Raw genomic sequence first — 14,349 nt, 5'->3', positions numbered from 1 at the left:
GCACTAAGAAAAAAATTACTTGAATATGTAAGGAAAAAGACTTCATTAGTACCACTGCTCATGGCACTGTTTTTCTTCTCTTCCAGTGATGGTGTAAAGCTGGAGTAATGCTACTTAAAGTTATTATTAAAATAGCTGAAAAGGAGAATTTAGTCTTATATCATTAAAATGGTCTTCTTCAAATGTTAAAAGGATGGCAATGATAATTCTGACACAGGAACATTAAAAGGATACCTGATTGATACTTTTACATATAATCCATGGGGCTGCCTAGAGCATAAAATATGGGAAAATGAGGCCTACTAGATTAAAAGCTAGTTCACTACTGTCCTAAATAATTAAACACACAGTATTCTCTCAATGGCTTTGCCTGAGAAGAAGAAATGTAGCTGGAAGAAATACAGTTACAAAATCTCCCAAATTCATCACAGATGCTTTGGAAGTCACAGTTCCCAGAGACATGATTAGGTGACAACCTCCAGTGCCTTTTAAGTAGTCAGAAAAATAAGTGTGTAACCGAGAAGATCTTGATGCACCATTACTATGATGAAAAGCTGAAAATACCAGGAGATACCTGTTCTTAAAATGTATAATTTGAAAACCAAATGTTGGAGTGATATTGAAAAAATACGGAAGAAATCCATAGTATTGGAAAGAGTTCATTACCATACCTCTACCCCAGAGAAGATTTACTCTTCACTGTTTTTTTTCCAAGAGACATTTATTTGAGGAGAGCAACTGATCTATATTTTCTGTCTTGAATACATCCATATACAGGACCTCCTGCAGAAGTACTGTATAAATTTACTTCCCTGTTCTGTGAGGCCTACACGCATGGTTTAAACTGTGGATTTAATATAACAGATCCAAACTTTCACAAAAGTAAACCTTTGCAGCATCTCAATTTGGTTTATAAGCATATTGTTTCTGGGACATGCTTTTCCTCTCACGGTTCTTCACCAGTATGCCAGAAAAACTCGAAATCTATCATTCAGAGCTCACAAACATCTACCACAGTAGGACTGTGCTGAGATTTAGATTTATGGGTTTCAGTTTAAAAAACTTGGTTTCCTTGTGTTTATTCTGGCTAATTGTCCCAGGGATACCCCCTTGCTCTTCTGGGGAGAAGGCTCCCAGATCACTTTGTCTCTGGCAGCAGCCAAAGCCGTTCACGACACCTGAGGCACCATCCACAACGCAGCCTTCAGCAGCAGCACAGAAAGGTACCACCAGTGCCCACAATGCCTGAGGATGGGCTGGATCTCCTCAAGTAGGTGAGGGCAAAGGCTCCCAGTTCCTTCTGGCAATGCTATTGACTCACCTGTCCCTGCACAGAAAGACTGCGGTGTATCCTTTCCTTGTCCCTCAATAAAAATTCATGGCTTAAAATGTTCTTTTTACCCTTGTTTTTTTCCTAGGACCCCACAGAAAACTTAAATGCCAATGGACAAAGGGGATCTATAAAAGTCACAGTTCTATGATTTATACAATTTAGGCAGATTTGAGAATTTGTCTTTTTTAATAGTTCACATCTGGATACTGGAGACCTGATCCAGGAAAGGGAATCTTTCCACCTACATCAATAGGAAGCACCCTGGTCTTCCCTGGCTCCTTATTATGCCACTCAGGGCTGACTGATGAGGTTTGAAAGAAAACCAGGAGGTTTTGCTTTTTTTATTACTTTTTTTTAAACTTTCCCAGGTCAGCAGCAGTTTTCTTCTCCATGGGGGCAGGGGCTGACAATAATCTCTGCATTCGCTGACAATGAAATCACGCGTTCCTCTTAATCCTGCTCCTGACAGTCAAGTGATTAGTGTGCTACACAGATAGGGCTATTTGACAGCACCTGAAAATCTCTGTGCATCAATGGCTTAAAACAATATTAATTGTTAGCATTAAAGTTTCTCTGACCCCGATTATAGGCTGATGGATCTGTCCTCTGTTATTTATAACGTTCCTTTATTTACACCTTTTCATCACCACAGCATTTGCTGCCTGTGGTTTTATTGCCCTTATAAATTTCCACTCCCTGAATCACCTTAACAGTTTTGAAATAATACAGATAAGCAAGAGCAAGCTGATGAATGCAGGAGGTAAAAGGTTTATTCTGTTGCCTCGGTGGCTGGGCCAGAAGGATGTGCCCATTAAACAGCCCTCACTCCACTGCGCTGCTTTGGAAAGCCTGGCCCACCAAAAAGCAATGTGGTGAACAATACAGTGAACTTCTCCTGCCACCAATAAACCTGTCTTACAAAGGAGATTAATGTTTTTCTGAAAGGGTTGATAACTACTGAATTACCAATCTATCCCAGCACTAAAATCAATCATCAGTGTTAAAGGGACCAGGAATACATTTAGGTCCCTCTTTGCTCTCATCTGAAATTTCTACAAAAACTCTGTTCTCTTCATAGCCCTCCACTCTTGCTCACAGCATTTTGCAAATTCTGCCTAGGGAGTGAAAGCCTTGAGGATGTGTGATGAGACCAGGCTTTTCATGCTACATTCACTGAATTTAACAGAAAAGGTGTAATCCTCAGCCCAGCAAATTCAATGGCAAAGCCCATACTAGATTCCACATTGAAGGAATTGATTGTAAGGAAATTAAAAGGTGAACAAGATGCATTCACTGCAAGCCTAAGCAGTCCTTCCAAAATGTCCTTTCCATAATTTTCAGCCAATCCAACTGAAATCTGGTGAGCAGATCTGTCCAACTCCCCAAGAGACATAAGACAGCTCCACATTCACCAGCAACTGGGAACCGCCAACACAGAGGATGACTCCGCAGTTCTTTGATAGCTGGGAAAGCTCTGCCACAAGTAATGGTATTCTGCTGGTTTTACAGGTTTTGAAGTACCACTGGCAAAAAAAATCACACATCCTTACCAAAAGGCAGACACTCCTGGGACACAGCATGGCAGCTCCATCACTAATCTGACAGAAAGTGCAAATTTTAAGATGCCATTTTTATCAGCAGATGATCTAATTGGAATTAATTCCTAATTGATTTTAAATTCAGTTGCTCTCTAATTAAAATTACCTAGGGCTGTTAAGAAAAATAAAGTTACCTGAGTAAGATTTTGGCAGGGACATCAGGACGGGCATTCCCATGTTTGAAAAAAAGTCTTTGACATTTCACAAGAATTAACTGGGCCTCTTAGATTAGAATTAAATCTATGGTGGAGAGAATGACTGCCTGCTCTCTTCAAAACATGCATCCAGGTTGATTCTCAGCACAAAAGTTTTCCCATAAATCAAAGCTACAGGTTCTGAACTAGAACAAAGTGACGTCCCCCACCCTCTTTCCCCCTTCTACTCACATACAAACTTTTGGCACTTCACCCTTTGCCAACAAATGCAAGTTTCCTTCCCAGATGCATTTCTCGGAGTCTTGATCTGCCTTTCACAAATAAGTTTTTGTATTGTTACAGAGGGATTTGAGCTGCAATTGGAGCCCAGGTCACAATCCAGGCTTTCTGAAACTTCAAAGGTTTTAGGCTTACGTTTGTGAATAGAAGGGAGAGCAGCAAAGTTTGGATTTACACTTTGTTACATCGCTGCAATGATTAATACAGGGAGACTTCACACCTGCCAGCCTCCAATTATCACATCCAACTGTTCCACCCTGCATTTTAAAATTACATAAAAATAATAATAATTTTTAAAAAAATACCACTGTATGGATATTATCTCTCCCGGAATCCTTGAAGTCCTAGGCTAAATTAGCAACTGCCTGATAGGAAAGAGGGAAAATATCACTATAGCATTACAGGAGGCTGCAGCTCAGGGCATTCAGAGCTGAGAAGGGGACAGTGCATCCAGGACAGCATAGCAATGGCAGAGGAGGAGACAAGAGAAAGGCACTACATGGGGGACTCATGGATGAAGCCACACAATCAACGTAGGAGCCCTCTCCTTTCTCAACAGCCCTGCCAGTGAATGCCCACTCAGGCAACACATCTCATCCTAAGTAATCCCTTTGCAGAGACAGGCAAGCGCTTATGTCCCCATTTTGTTCAGGAGCATTGGCACTTTTGAAATAACAAAGCCAAAAAAATAACCAAACAACCAAAAAGTCGCCATGGGCGAACAGGCACTGGTATTGCTGGGGGGCAGAGCTGTGAAGTTATTTCTTCAGCATGATTTGGGCAGCCCCACAGATCCTGTTCCCAGCCAGGATTAGACTTTGCAGCCCCTCCAGAAAGTCTGGCACATAGAGCAAATATTTCCTAGCTTACAATAACACACGATCTTACACGGTTCTCCGTCTCTGAAGTAAGGGGGATGAACAAACACTGAATTGTTTGAATAACATTGGTGAATCCATATTTCAGTTAGAGGGAATTCATGTTAGACCAATTAAATAGTATGTCAATTCCCTCTAATTATATGTTCCTGCAGCTTACCCAGTAATTAGACTTAATAGGTCTAAATCAAATCAGCATGTTACCAGAGAAATAATTGGATTTGTGTGCAATTTTTTAACGTTCCTGAAAGGTACCCCAGAGATTGAAGTTCTCTGTGTGTTCAGGGCTTGATCCTAGGATTCAGTGTGCTTTGGGTGTCGATCTCAGGCTACACCGGCCCTGATCAATTAAATGTGCCAGTTCTCTGGTGCTGAGGCCAACTGGCAAGGGACAGCCCTCAGCCATTCTCATCAACTTTTTTAGCCTCTAAAACGGGGTGGCCATATCCAGACTTCCCACTGGAAACCATCCCCGGCCAGTACTAAATGCCAGTCTACATCTACGCTAGCAGAGAACAACTTCAGGTTTCACTGCTACAGCAACATGTCCCAACCTTGACATCCAACAATCTTGTGGGGACTCTCTACTCAGACTGCAAATAGCAGGATGATTTACTGAGGCACCTCCAAGTTTAGGAGCACAAGTCATAGCTGTGCTCTGCTGAGACCTGTACTGTGCTTTTGAACATCTGCACAAAGGTTGGTGCATATTAGAAACTAAGACCCACATGCTATGGGCAAATAAAATAAAAGTTAAGTCTCTATACGCTTTGATGAACCTTGGCCCTCAAATCACATAGCAGCAATAATAAGTCTCACTTGCCCCAAACTGAGACAGAATAGAGCATGTTATTGATTATTTCTGATCTCCTTAAACACCCTATACCTTAAAATTAGATGTACACACATACATAATGTATTTATTTACAGGCACAGAGAATATTAGGGCTGCCAAACGCCTGACATTTAAAAGCAGTCCCATGAACATATCTGAGTCCTGTACATGCAAGATGAGTGTCCACTAGACCCCACATCCATCCATTGGATCAGAGGGGACCATGATTAGCACAAGACAAAAAACACACAAGCCATTGAATTTCTCACTGCTTCTAGTTAAGCACGCACTCCTCTGAACTATTTCTTTGAATTTCTAGAGGAGGTGAACCATAACACCTCTGCACAAGTCTTCCCTGCTTCCAGCGAAAGCAGTCTCAGAGCAATTGGTGCAGTAGAGATCCTCCCCATTACCCTGCTCCCCAGAGCCCCACCATTTGGAAAATCTGGGCCTTTCAGTTTCAACATGATTTACTGTCCTCCATCTCCTTGAAATTCTGCCCATGAGAAACCAAAATAGCACCTTGCCTTGTGAGTGAACCCCATACAGCCAGCGAGCATCGAAACCACTAGATTTCAAATGCAACGTAATGTCAGAGAGGCATAACTGCAGTGACAGTGGCTGGAGGGGATGACTGCACCATCTAGTTATTCTTCAGCAAAGGTACAAGTAAATGCCACTGACTTCAGTTTTGCTTTCTTTCAAGGAAGTCTTTCTTTTTAGATAACTACCTCTAGTCAGGGGCCTTTTAAGGCTCCAGCATGACTCTGAGAGTGGGAAGGCTTGGGTATCCTTATTTTATGTTAAAGATGTCCTGTCCAAACTATGCAGGCCACTTCCCAAAGCGCCTCTCATACTCATATACAGGAATTCATTCTATCTAGGTAGGCACTTAACCAAGGCACCTACTTCAGTAGCATGGTCACATCAGGCTCCCTCAGTAAGCAAAGGAAAGAAATAGATGTCTCTAGAGGACAATTCAGACCTTAAATAGCTTCTTATTAAAGTAATTCTGTCATGTCTACTGTTAAGAAGGACAAATTCAGGAACAGAACCCAAAATTTGCATTTGTCTTTTGATAAAGTTATGGATTGAACCATGTGCCAGGCAGTGAGCCCTCGACAAGGACTCTCTGGTGCTCTTCAGTTATAATTATGTATGCTCAGACTTTCTGGAGCAGGTCAACACTTCATAGGACCACAGCTTTTGGAATTAGCTCTTAAACATATATTCATTTACAGCTCATAAACAATACTCAAATACTCAATAACCCAAAAAGCCCACCAAAATTCATCATGGTCCTGCATTTTGCATTCTATGGATCCATCTTTCTTCAGTCCCCCCATTAAACTTCTCCCTACAGAAAGATGGAAAGGCTTATCAAACTCACACAAGCATGAGATTCCATTTGCGAGACTCAAAATTAACATTTTGAATCATCAAGGAAAAGTTGACCATGTCCTGGTATCTCTGTGCAAAGCTAATCCTCACATATTTCAAATCTTGCTATTAATCCAGTGGGTTCTCATTAAAAGTTTGCCCAGTGACTAAGAAACAACAATTTGTGTCAGGTTACCCTGTTTCACCCTGCAAAGTTGGAGCTGCCTGAAAAATGTCTTGGGGAAATGTTTTCAAGCAGCTTCCCCTGCTCTCTTTCAGGATAATCACCTACCCAGCACACATGCAAACTTCTTCTTTTCTAGCATATCTGTAATTAGCAAAGAATGCCAAGCCATAAATATTTATGCACAGATGGGATCCTCAAGTACCTTCAGAAGTTCAGCACAGGCCTCAATAGTTAGATTTTTCAAGCAAGCTTTGATGCAAAACCTGCAGGTTCAGGAGGATCTGTCAGAACACCCAGCTAATCACCCCCCTCTCAGAGATGCACTTCTCACCCAACAAGGGAAGTTACAACCACTCGTGAAAACCCCACAACAGATGCAGGTGCTTCGTTACCTCCTTTTCACTTGAATTCCTCACAGATCTTGCCAGATCCCTGCACTTCATTAGCACAGGTCTCTGCATGCTGGGGCAAAAAGTCATCTTCTGTGCTGCTGACAGAGTCTGAATATTTCTGCTTTTGTTGCAAACCTTTTCTGAAATCAGATGTTTTTCTTCCCTGTGCAAACTTTTTTTTTAATTTTTCCCCCAAAATTTTGCTGATGTGATGCTGGAACCATGTTGGTTATGTCATCTAAAGAGTTTGGGATTAGGATGGTCTGATATGCCACGTCCAGACTATTAATTCAAATAAGAGTCAGGTCCTGTTCTCAAGCTGAAATCAGTTGGCACAGTTTGGCCACCATCAAACCCTATCCATCTCCAAACTAGTGTCTGTTTCCAAAGCTCTGATGGAGCACAGAGCCCAGGCTGTGCTGACTACCCCAGTGGGGCCAGGAATTGGCCAAGAGGGTGTTGGTTGTCCTGGGCCAAAGCCGCACCAGGCTCACTCCTCTGCAGCATGCATGATTGCACTCCCCAGTATCCAGGCGCCAGCCCCATTTAATTTAAACACAGCTAATGAGATCACGCAAAACACAGGTTAACACTTCCCAGCCTGATCTGGAAGCCATTAAAAACTGGCTTATGGCACGGCGTGGGCAGGTGAGCTTCCCGTTGCAGCACCATCTTCAGTGCCTGCCTTAGGCACCCAGGTCTGAAGTCTTTGCCTACCCAAAGAGCTCCCGCTCCCTCTGGAGGGGCAGGCAGAGCGGGGACAAGTCCCACTAGCCCCCCGGGACAGGAGGGCAGCTGCAGATGGGAGCAGAAGCAGCCCACCCACCGCCGACAGCGTGAGCTCAGCATTGGCAAAGGCTTTCGCTGGCACCTGCAAAAACAATCTGCAACTTGGGCTGCCGGCGAGGAGGAAGGAGATGGGGCAGTAGCATCCCAGCAAGGCAGCAAGCGAGGCGGAGAGGGGAAATGCTCCGCACCCAGGGGGTTATGTTACGCCGAAAATAAAGGTAGAAGGGGACAAAGAGTCCTAGGAGGCCTCTCTGATGAGCATTAAGGATGAAAATGCTTTGGTCTCACCAGAGCAAACAGATTCGATAGCGAGATACTTACTTGGCCTGCACTTGTACCATACAATGAGGTACTTGCCGGTTCCAGGGCATGGATCTGCACCAAACAGCCGGTTATTGACGAGAAACTGGCAGCTCCGCCTGTCCTGGCACTCGTCCAGCATCTTCTGCAGCCAGGAATGCACACAAGAAACAGAGAGACAAAAGCACTTCAGTATCTCCACCGAGGGGATCGTCAAACAGAGACAAGCTGGAGAACAGCAAAGGCCATCGTTGCCTCCTCAACTGGCGCTGGCACGAGGCAGGCAATGGGGCTCAATGCAGCGGGTACCGCAGGAGCCGTGGACTAGGAGAGGACTAAACCTTGCACTGTTTTAAGGGGCATGTCTTTCTCTTTCATGCATGCAAAAGGAGGGATTTGCACTGGGACGGTCACGGAGATTTTGAAACGTTTGCATGCAATTTAATTGTACTATAAGGCAGTACTGTCCCAGGAAAAGCAGCTTTGAGGACATGGATCAGCCTTGACAGTTAAAACCAGAGACCCAAACTCTGCCACCACCATTCTGCTTTAGATTTCTCTTGAGATGCACAATTTCAATCACAGTTTTCAAGAGAGCTTGTCTCGGTTATATAAAAGCTTTGGCAATTACTGGTATTCCAATAATTAGTAGTTGTGGTGGGAACACTGTTATACAGCCAACTCAGTCTGTTTTTAATAGGGCTCACTCCTCTTCCCCCATGACTATTGCATTCCTTTTAGCTAAACTCAGCAAGGGCCTGCGAGTCGGGGGGTCCTCCCACTGCCGGCATTTTGGGTCCTATGCCCTTTTCTGCACTGCTTTTCCTCTAGCGCTTGCTCCCCACTTCCCCATTCATAACACTCATAAAAACTCCATCTCAGAATCCACAGGGGCAAGACATTCTGTCTCCTGCTAGAAAATAGCTTCATTAAGGAAGATTAATGATTTCTTTTAACCCTATGATCCTCTAAAGCAGTAGTGGGGGGAGAATATTATTAAGTGGGGCAGTAATTAAGTTTTAAATTCAGCTGGATGGCTTAGGTGGTATTTATGTACTCCTGTAGAGCCCTTAAAGCACTAAAATTACCATAATGTTTGCCTGACACACATGAACCTGTCAGAGCATTTTGAGACCACAGAGCGAGGTAATCCACCAACCTCGCTAAGTCCCTGCGATACAGAGCTGTGAATTCCAGTCCCAAAACAATTAATTTTCACTTGCAAGGAGGCGCTGGAAAATCCTTTCTCAGAAATTCCCCTAGACTCCCCTGGTCTCTTTTGTCTTCTCCCTGTTCCCTTTTCTTACACCCACCACGACATCTGGGCTTTCCCACAATCTTATCCCCATGCCATTAACATAAAGGCTGTTCCTTTTCTACCACGCACCATCCAAACCAATTTTCTCTCTGCCTCAGTGACTACTCTCTATTTTTGAGTTCTCCCTGAACGTAACTTATATAATCTTTAGCATTAAAACTCTGAAAGTCACCCTCTGAACACCAGGAACAACAGCTGTTCCAGTTTCGAGTGCAATCTGAAACTGCTTCATTTGCGGTTGCTCATAACTTCCTAAAGCTTTCACCTTTTGGGCTGACACATGCAAGAATTTGTGCCTGCCTCAAGTCTGACCTTTATTTTAAAGTTCAAACCAAGACAGTTCAGGCCTTTTCTAGTGAGCAGAGAACATATACTGTTGTTTTCCACTTACAAAGGTAATAAAATGCAGTCATCTCGTTTCAAAATACAGAGCTTAGGATGGAAAGGCTGAAAGGTGAACACTGAAGGTGGTGCCTGGGAGCATTAGCCCCAATTTGACCGTCACGTTAAAATGCATAGAAACAGCATATTCTTTCCTTTAGGCTCATAAGGGTTGACTGCTCACTCAGCATGTGAAATTTAATTTAATGCAAAATCCAATGAGTTGCAAAGGAATTTAAGTGAGGCCTCTACACAGATACCTCTTTTGATCTCAAAAGGCAAAGAACAACTGGCACAACCCTTGAGTGCTTCACATACGGAGAGAAATCCTCTCCAAATCACTGCGGACCCGAAAGGATTTGCTGGTACTGGACAGCCATGGCTGTGTTTATGCCCGAGCAGTGCTAAGAATATGGAGCAGGGAAAGAAGCAGCACCCCAAATGTTTTCTTTCCCACAAGGGAAGCTTTCTCCCCTCAGAGGCAGCAGACTTGGGTTGTTGGTCAACAAACCTGTTCATAGCAGATGGGTGGGATTTTCAAAAGCCTTCAGCACTGCATAATAGGTGCTATTAAAACCAGTGGGAAAACCACCCTGGGTTTCAGCAGAGACTGGGTTAGGCCAACATGAAGCCTCTTCGAAAACCTCAGCTTCCATGCCTAAGCAGCACTTGTTCACCTGCCCTTAGGCTCAGCACCAGGAGCGAAGGCAATTACTTACCAACCTCAGAGAACCACAAACATGGGCAGCCGTAACATATTGCCACTTTGTCTTGCTCTGCTCTAACTCTTGGCAGCTCTTGCTTACTCCGTTTATTCCACATAAGTAAAACCTCCTGAGTTTACTTCCTGCAGTATGCAAAGTAACACAGAGCCCTAGGGAGAAGTTTGTACCTAAATTAAGGAGCAAAAGTCATCTGCGCCATTGTGAGACTGCAGAAAAAGGGAAGAGTTCTTGAGGCTGAATATGCCTTTTACTAATTGGTTTTAGTGTTTAGCTACAGTTTCAAATTAATTTGATAATAGCCATGACTCTGAGAAGTTATTTCATGGGGGGGAGAGAAATCAATATTTACTTTTCATTCACTTAATTCTAATGTGCCTCCCCCTGAAGGGCAACGATTTTCCTGAAAATATAAAAAAACATTAACATTTCTGATTTCCTGCAGACTGTTTCAGCAAAGTATTAGGCATAATGAAATACACCCATAAAGAGTAAAATAAAAAAAATATGTTCAATGCTCAGTGAAATACATGAGGAAAAATGCAAAGAAAATTAGCAATGGTTGACTGTGTCATGTTCTTGATTAAAAATAACAAAGATGCTGAACCAGCCCTAACGTTAACTTAAAAACTTGCACATACAATTTTTACCTATCTTTGCCACAGAAATCTTCTTCCCCACTGCTTACATCAGTATGTGCTATATACCGGCATCTTCTTAAACACTGTGCAACACAGCAACTCTACAGAACACATATGACAAGATGACCCACTACAGGTACACTTCCCCTGCACATCCAGTGCATCTGGCATTTACAGGGGCCCTTACAAACCAAGACTTTGGCTTTCTGGTCTTACTCTCAAAAATCATACTTCTAGGCAGTATCAGAGCTCTGGCAGATGTCAAGTGTCATTTCTGAACTCTTTGCAGATGATCCGCTAGATTGACACCAGGAAGGCTGTGAGTTTACTTGGTAGTGAGGGAACGTCCTGAGCTCACGTGGCTTTTGCTTAATGGCTGGAAAAAATTAGGCAATTCATTCTACACTTGCCTTGTTTTTCTGGCTGTCAATGTCAGCTGTAAAGGTGGGAAAACACAAACACAAAACCAAACAAAAAGAGGCCCACAAACAACCTGAACTTGCACAGAAATAGTAGTAGACACGCAGAACCATCCCTAACTGGGATATATAATCAGCTGTTTATGTCATTGCCATCTGGTAGACCACTGACTAAGGCAAAATAAAGTCGCATTGGATTAGATTATATTATAAAAATCACTCCAACTGAAGAAGGTGGAGGAGGAATTCCTGTCTGGCATGAAAGGGGAGGGAAGACACATTAATTGCGTTGTGCCATTTTATAATTGCGTTCCAGTGGTAAATCAAGCCTGAAGGCTGACAGCCAGTGCTCAGGAGGGAAGTTGTGGCTGTTTAAACCCATTCCATTCTCTGGTTCATGATTGAGCTAAGAAGCTGCAAGATTTAGAGGAGATAAGAGAGCAAGAAATGTGAATTCAAGTAAAACAAAATCTAACCCCTGTGATTTATGCGCTGGATTAATCTCACTGCAGTGACCCGAATCTTAAAGCAAGGGCAGCCTCAAGCTCAAAACCATGTCTTTCTAGTAGGCATTGCAGATGAAACACATTTCTCGTGCTCATGTTGTTGTGCTCATTAGCTAAGTAATTGCTCGTGCTCATTAGATAACAAACTTTTAAATCTGGAACTGGATGCGAGCTCTGCAAGAAGGCTGTCCTCAGCCATTCCCAAGGGTGCATTCATTTTTATTCTGTCTCTTCAAATCACTCTTCAAGATGCGCTTCCCCTGCACGCTTAAAATAAACCACAACTGAGCTTAACACCCAAGGCAATTAAACTTATCTATCTCAGTTCTTAGTCCCTTGTAGTAGTTCATCAATTCAACACACTTAGGGTGAAACTTTGGACCCATAGAAGCCAATGGTGAAACTCAAAGGGAACTAGGATTTTGCCACAGGGCTGCTCTCTGTACAGCCTCCATCATCAAAGGAACATAAGGACGACTGCAGGGCACGTCAGTCAGGCATGAAATTACACAGAGGAACCCCACTAAATAATTTCCCAAATTGTATGTTGCTGAGGAGAATAACTCAGAGAGCAAACGGCATGAATGGATCAGAGCTGTGTGCGGTTGAATGAAGATGGGCAGAGATTTGTACTAAGAATTTTACACAAGAAGATACCAGTAATTTAAAAAAATACGATCAAGCATTTTTAGGTCAAATTGAGTCCAGGTATAGTCATTGTGGTGGAGTTACACCAACACTTATATTGGTGCACCTCCATGAGTTTTGCAATGGGAAGAATTAAATACAACAAACAAGGCAGCATGAATTCTCCCTACAAATGCACAGCACAATGCATTTATAATGGCTTCATGTCACATTTCGTTTGAATTTTGATACTCTTTTCTATACCCTTGAATGTTGGTATTAGTTTAAAACGCACTGTAAACTTAGTACTTTCAAGTTGCAAACTTATTTACAGGTCCTTTTTCCAATTATGTGAGGATTGTGAGTTTATCTCTATTCATTCACACAAATTACCAAAGACCATGGAGCAAGTTTTTCCAAGAATCAGAAACAGGGAAGGACAGATGACATGAGAAAGTGAAATTCATGTTCATGAGATACAGGTTACCTGCCTATGGCTTCATCAAGCAACTTTCCCAGCCTCGTCCCCTAGAAAGTAATGTAGCTTTGCCCAAATTGCCGCATTCAATCTGTGCATCGCATGAACAAGAGATCAAAGCCCCTGAATCCTAACCACTGATCTATGGCAGGTTTTAGTACTCTACTAGCTGTCTCTTATCACTCTCTCATGGACCTTGCAATGCTCACAGCAGAGTCAGCAGGAGGGAACCATGCCCACATGTTTGGTGACTCACATTAACACACCAGACTTTGAAATAAAGAGCTGAAAACCGGGCACACAGTCCCTTTCACCAGCTCTGCTATGGGAGTAATAACCACCAGTAGGGCAGGCAGCAGTGGGCTGGAATGTTAAAACACAACAGCAAGATTCACCAGAGCTCCTCTGGCAGAGCCTTGTGTCCTGAATTTGGCTGGGACAGAGTTAATTTTCTTTCTAGTAGCTGGTATAGTGTTATGTTTTGGATTCAGTATGAGAAGAATGTTGATAACACACTGATGTTTCCAGTTGTTGCTAAGTAGTGTTTAGTCTAAAGTCAAGGATTTTTCAGCTTCTGATGCCCAGCCAGCAAGAAGGCTGGAGGGGCACAAGAAGTTGGGAGGGAACACAGCCAGGGCAGCTGACCCAAACTGGCCAAAGGAATATTCCATACCATGTGAAGTCATGCCCAGTATATAAACTGGGGGGAGTTGGCTGGGGAAGGCAGATGGCTGCTCAGGAACTAACTGGGCATCAGTCGGTGAATGGCGAGCAATTGTGTTGTGCATCACTTGTTTTGTATGTTCCAGTTCTTTTATTATTATTATTGTCATATTATTATTATCATTATCATTATTCATTTCTTCCTTCCTGTCCTATTAAAGTGTCTTCATCTCAACCCACGAGTTTTACTTTTTTTCCAATTCTCTCCCCCATCCCACTAGGTGGGGGGCAAGTGAGCTAGTGTCTGCGTGGTGCTTAGTTGCTGGCTGGGGTTAAACCACGACACCTTGAAAGAGCCCAGAGACAGTGATTCACAAAAGCAGGAACATGCTCAGCAAATAGAAGGACCCGATAAAAGCTGCATTACAAATATCACCTAATTAACCATTACCTACGTTTCCTAACAGT

At 43.0% G+C, this 14,349-nt stretch overlaps 1 protein-coding gene across 1 annotated transcript in view; it reads right to left on the bottom strand.

Annotated features, from left to right (window-relative positions):
• Positions 1–14,349, bottom strand: part of EVA1A (eva-1 homolog A (C. elegans)) — a 211,094-nt gene that overhangs the window by 130,822 nt on the left and 65,923 nt on the right. Inside the window, exon 3 of the mRNA XM_010584275.1 lies at positions 8,148–8,271. Within this exon, the coding sequence (XP_010582577.1) occupies positions 8,148–8,271 (124 nt within the window). The remainder of the gene's footprint in view (positions 1–8,147; positions 8,272–14,349) is intronic.

Source organism: Haliaeetus leucocephalus, unplaced genomic scaffold, assembly GCF_000737465.1.
Source record: "Haliaeetus leucocephalus isolate CR32 unplaced genomic scaffold, Haliaeetus_leucocephalus-4.0 Scaffold964, whole genome shotgun sequence".
Taxonomy (NCBI): Eukaryota; Metazoa; Chordata; class Aves; order Accipitriformes; family Accipitridae; genus Haliaeetus; species Haliaeetus leucocephalus.
This window is presented reverse-complemented; position numbering and strand designations above follow the sequence as displayed.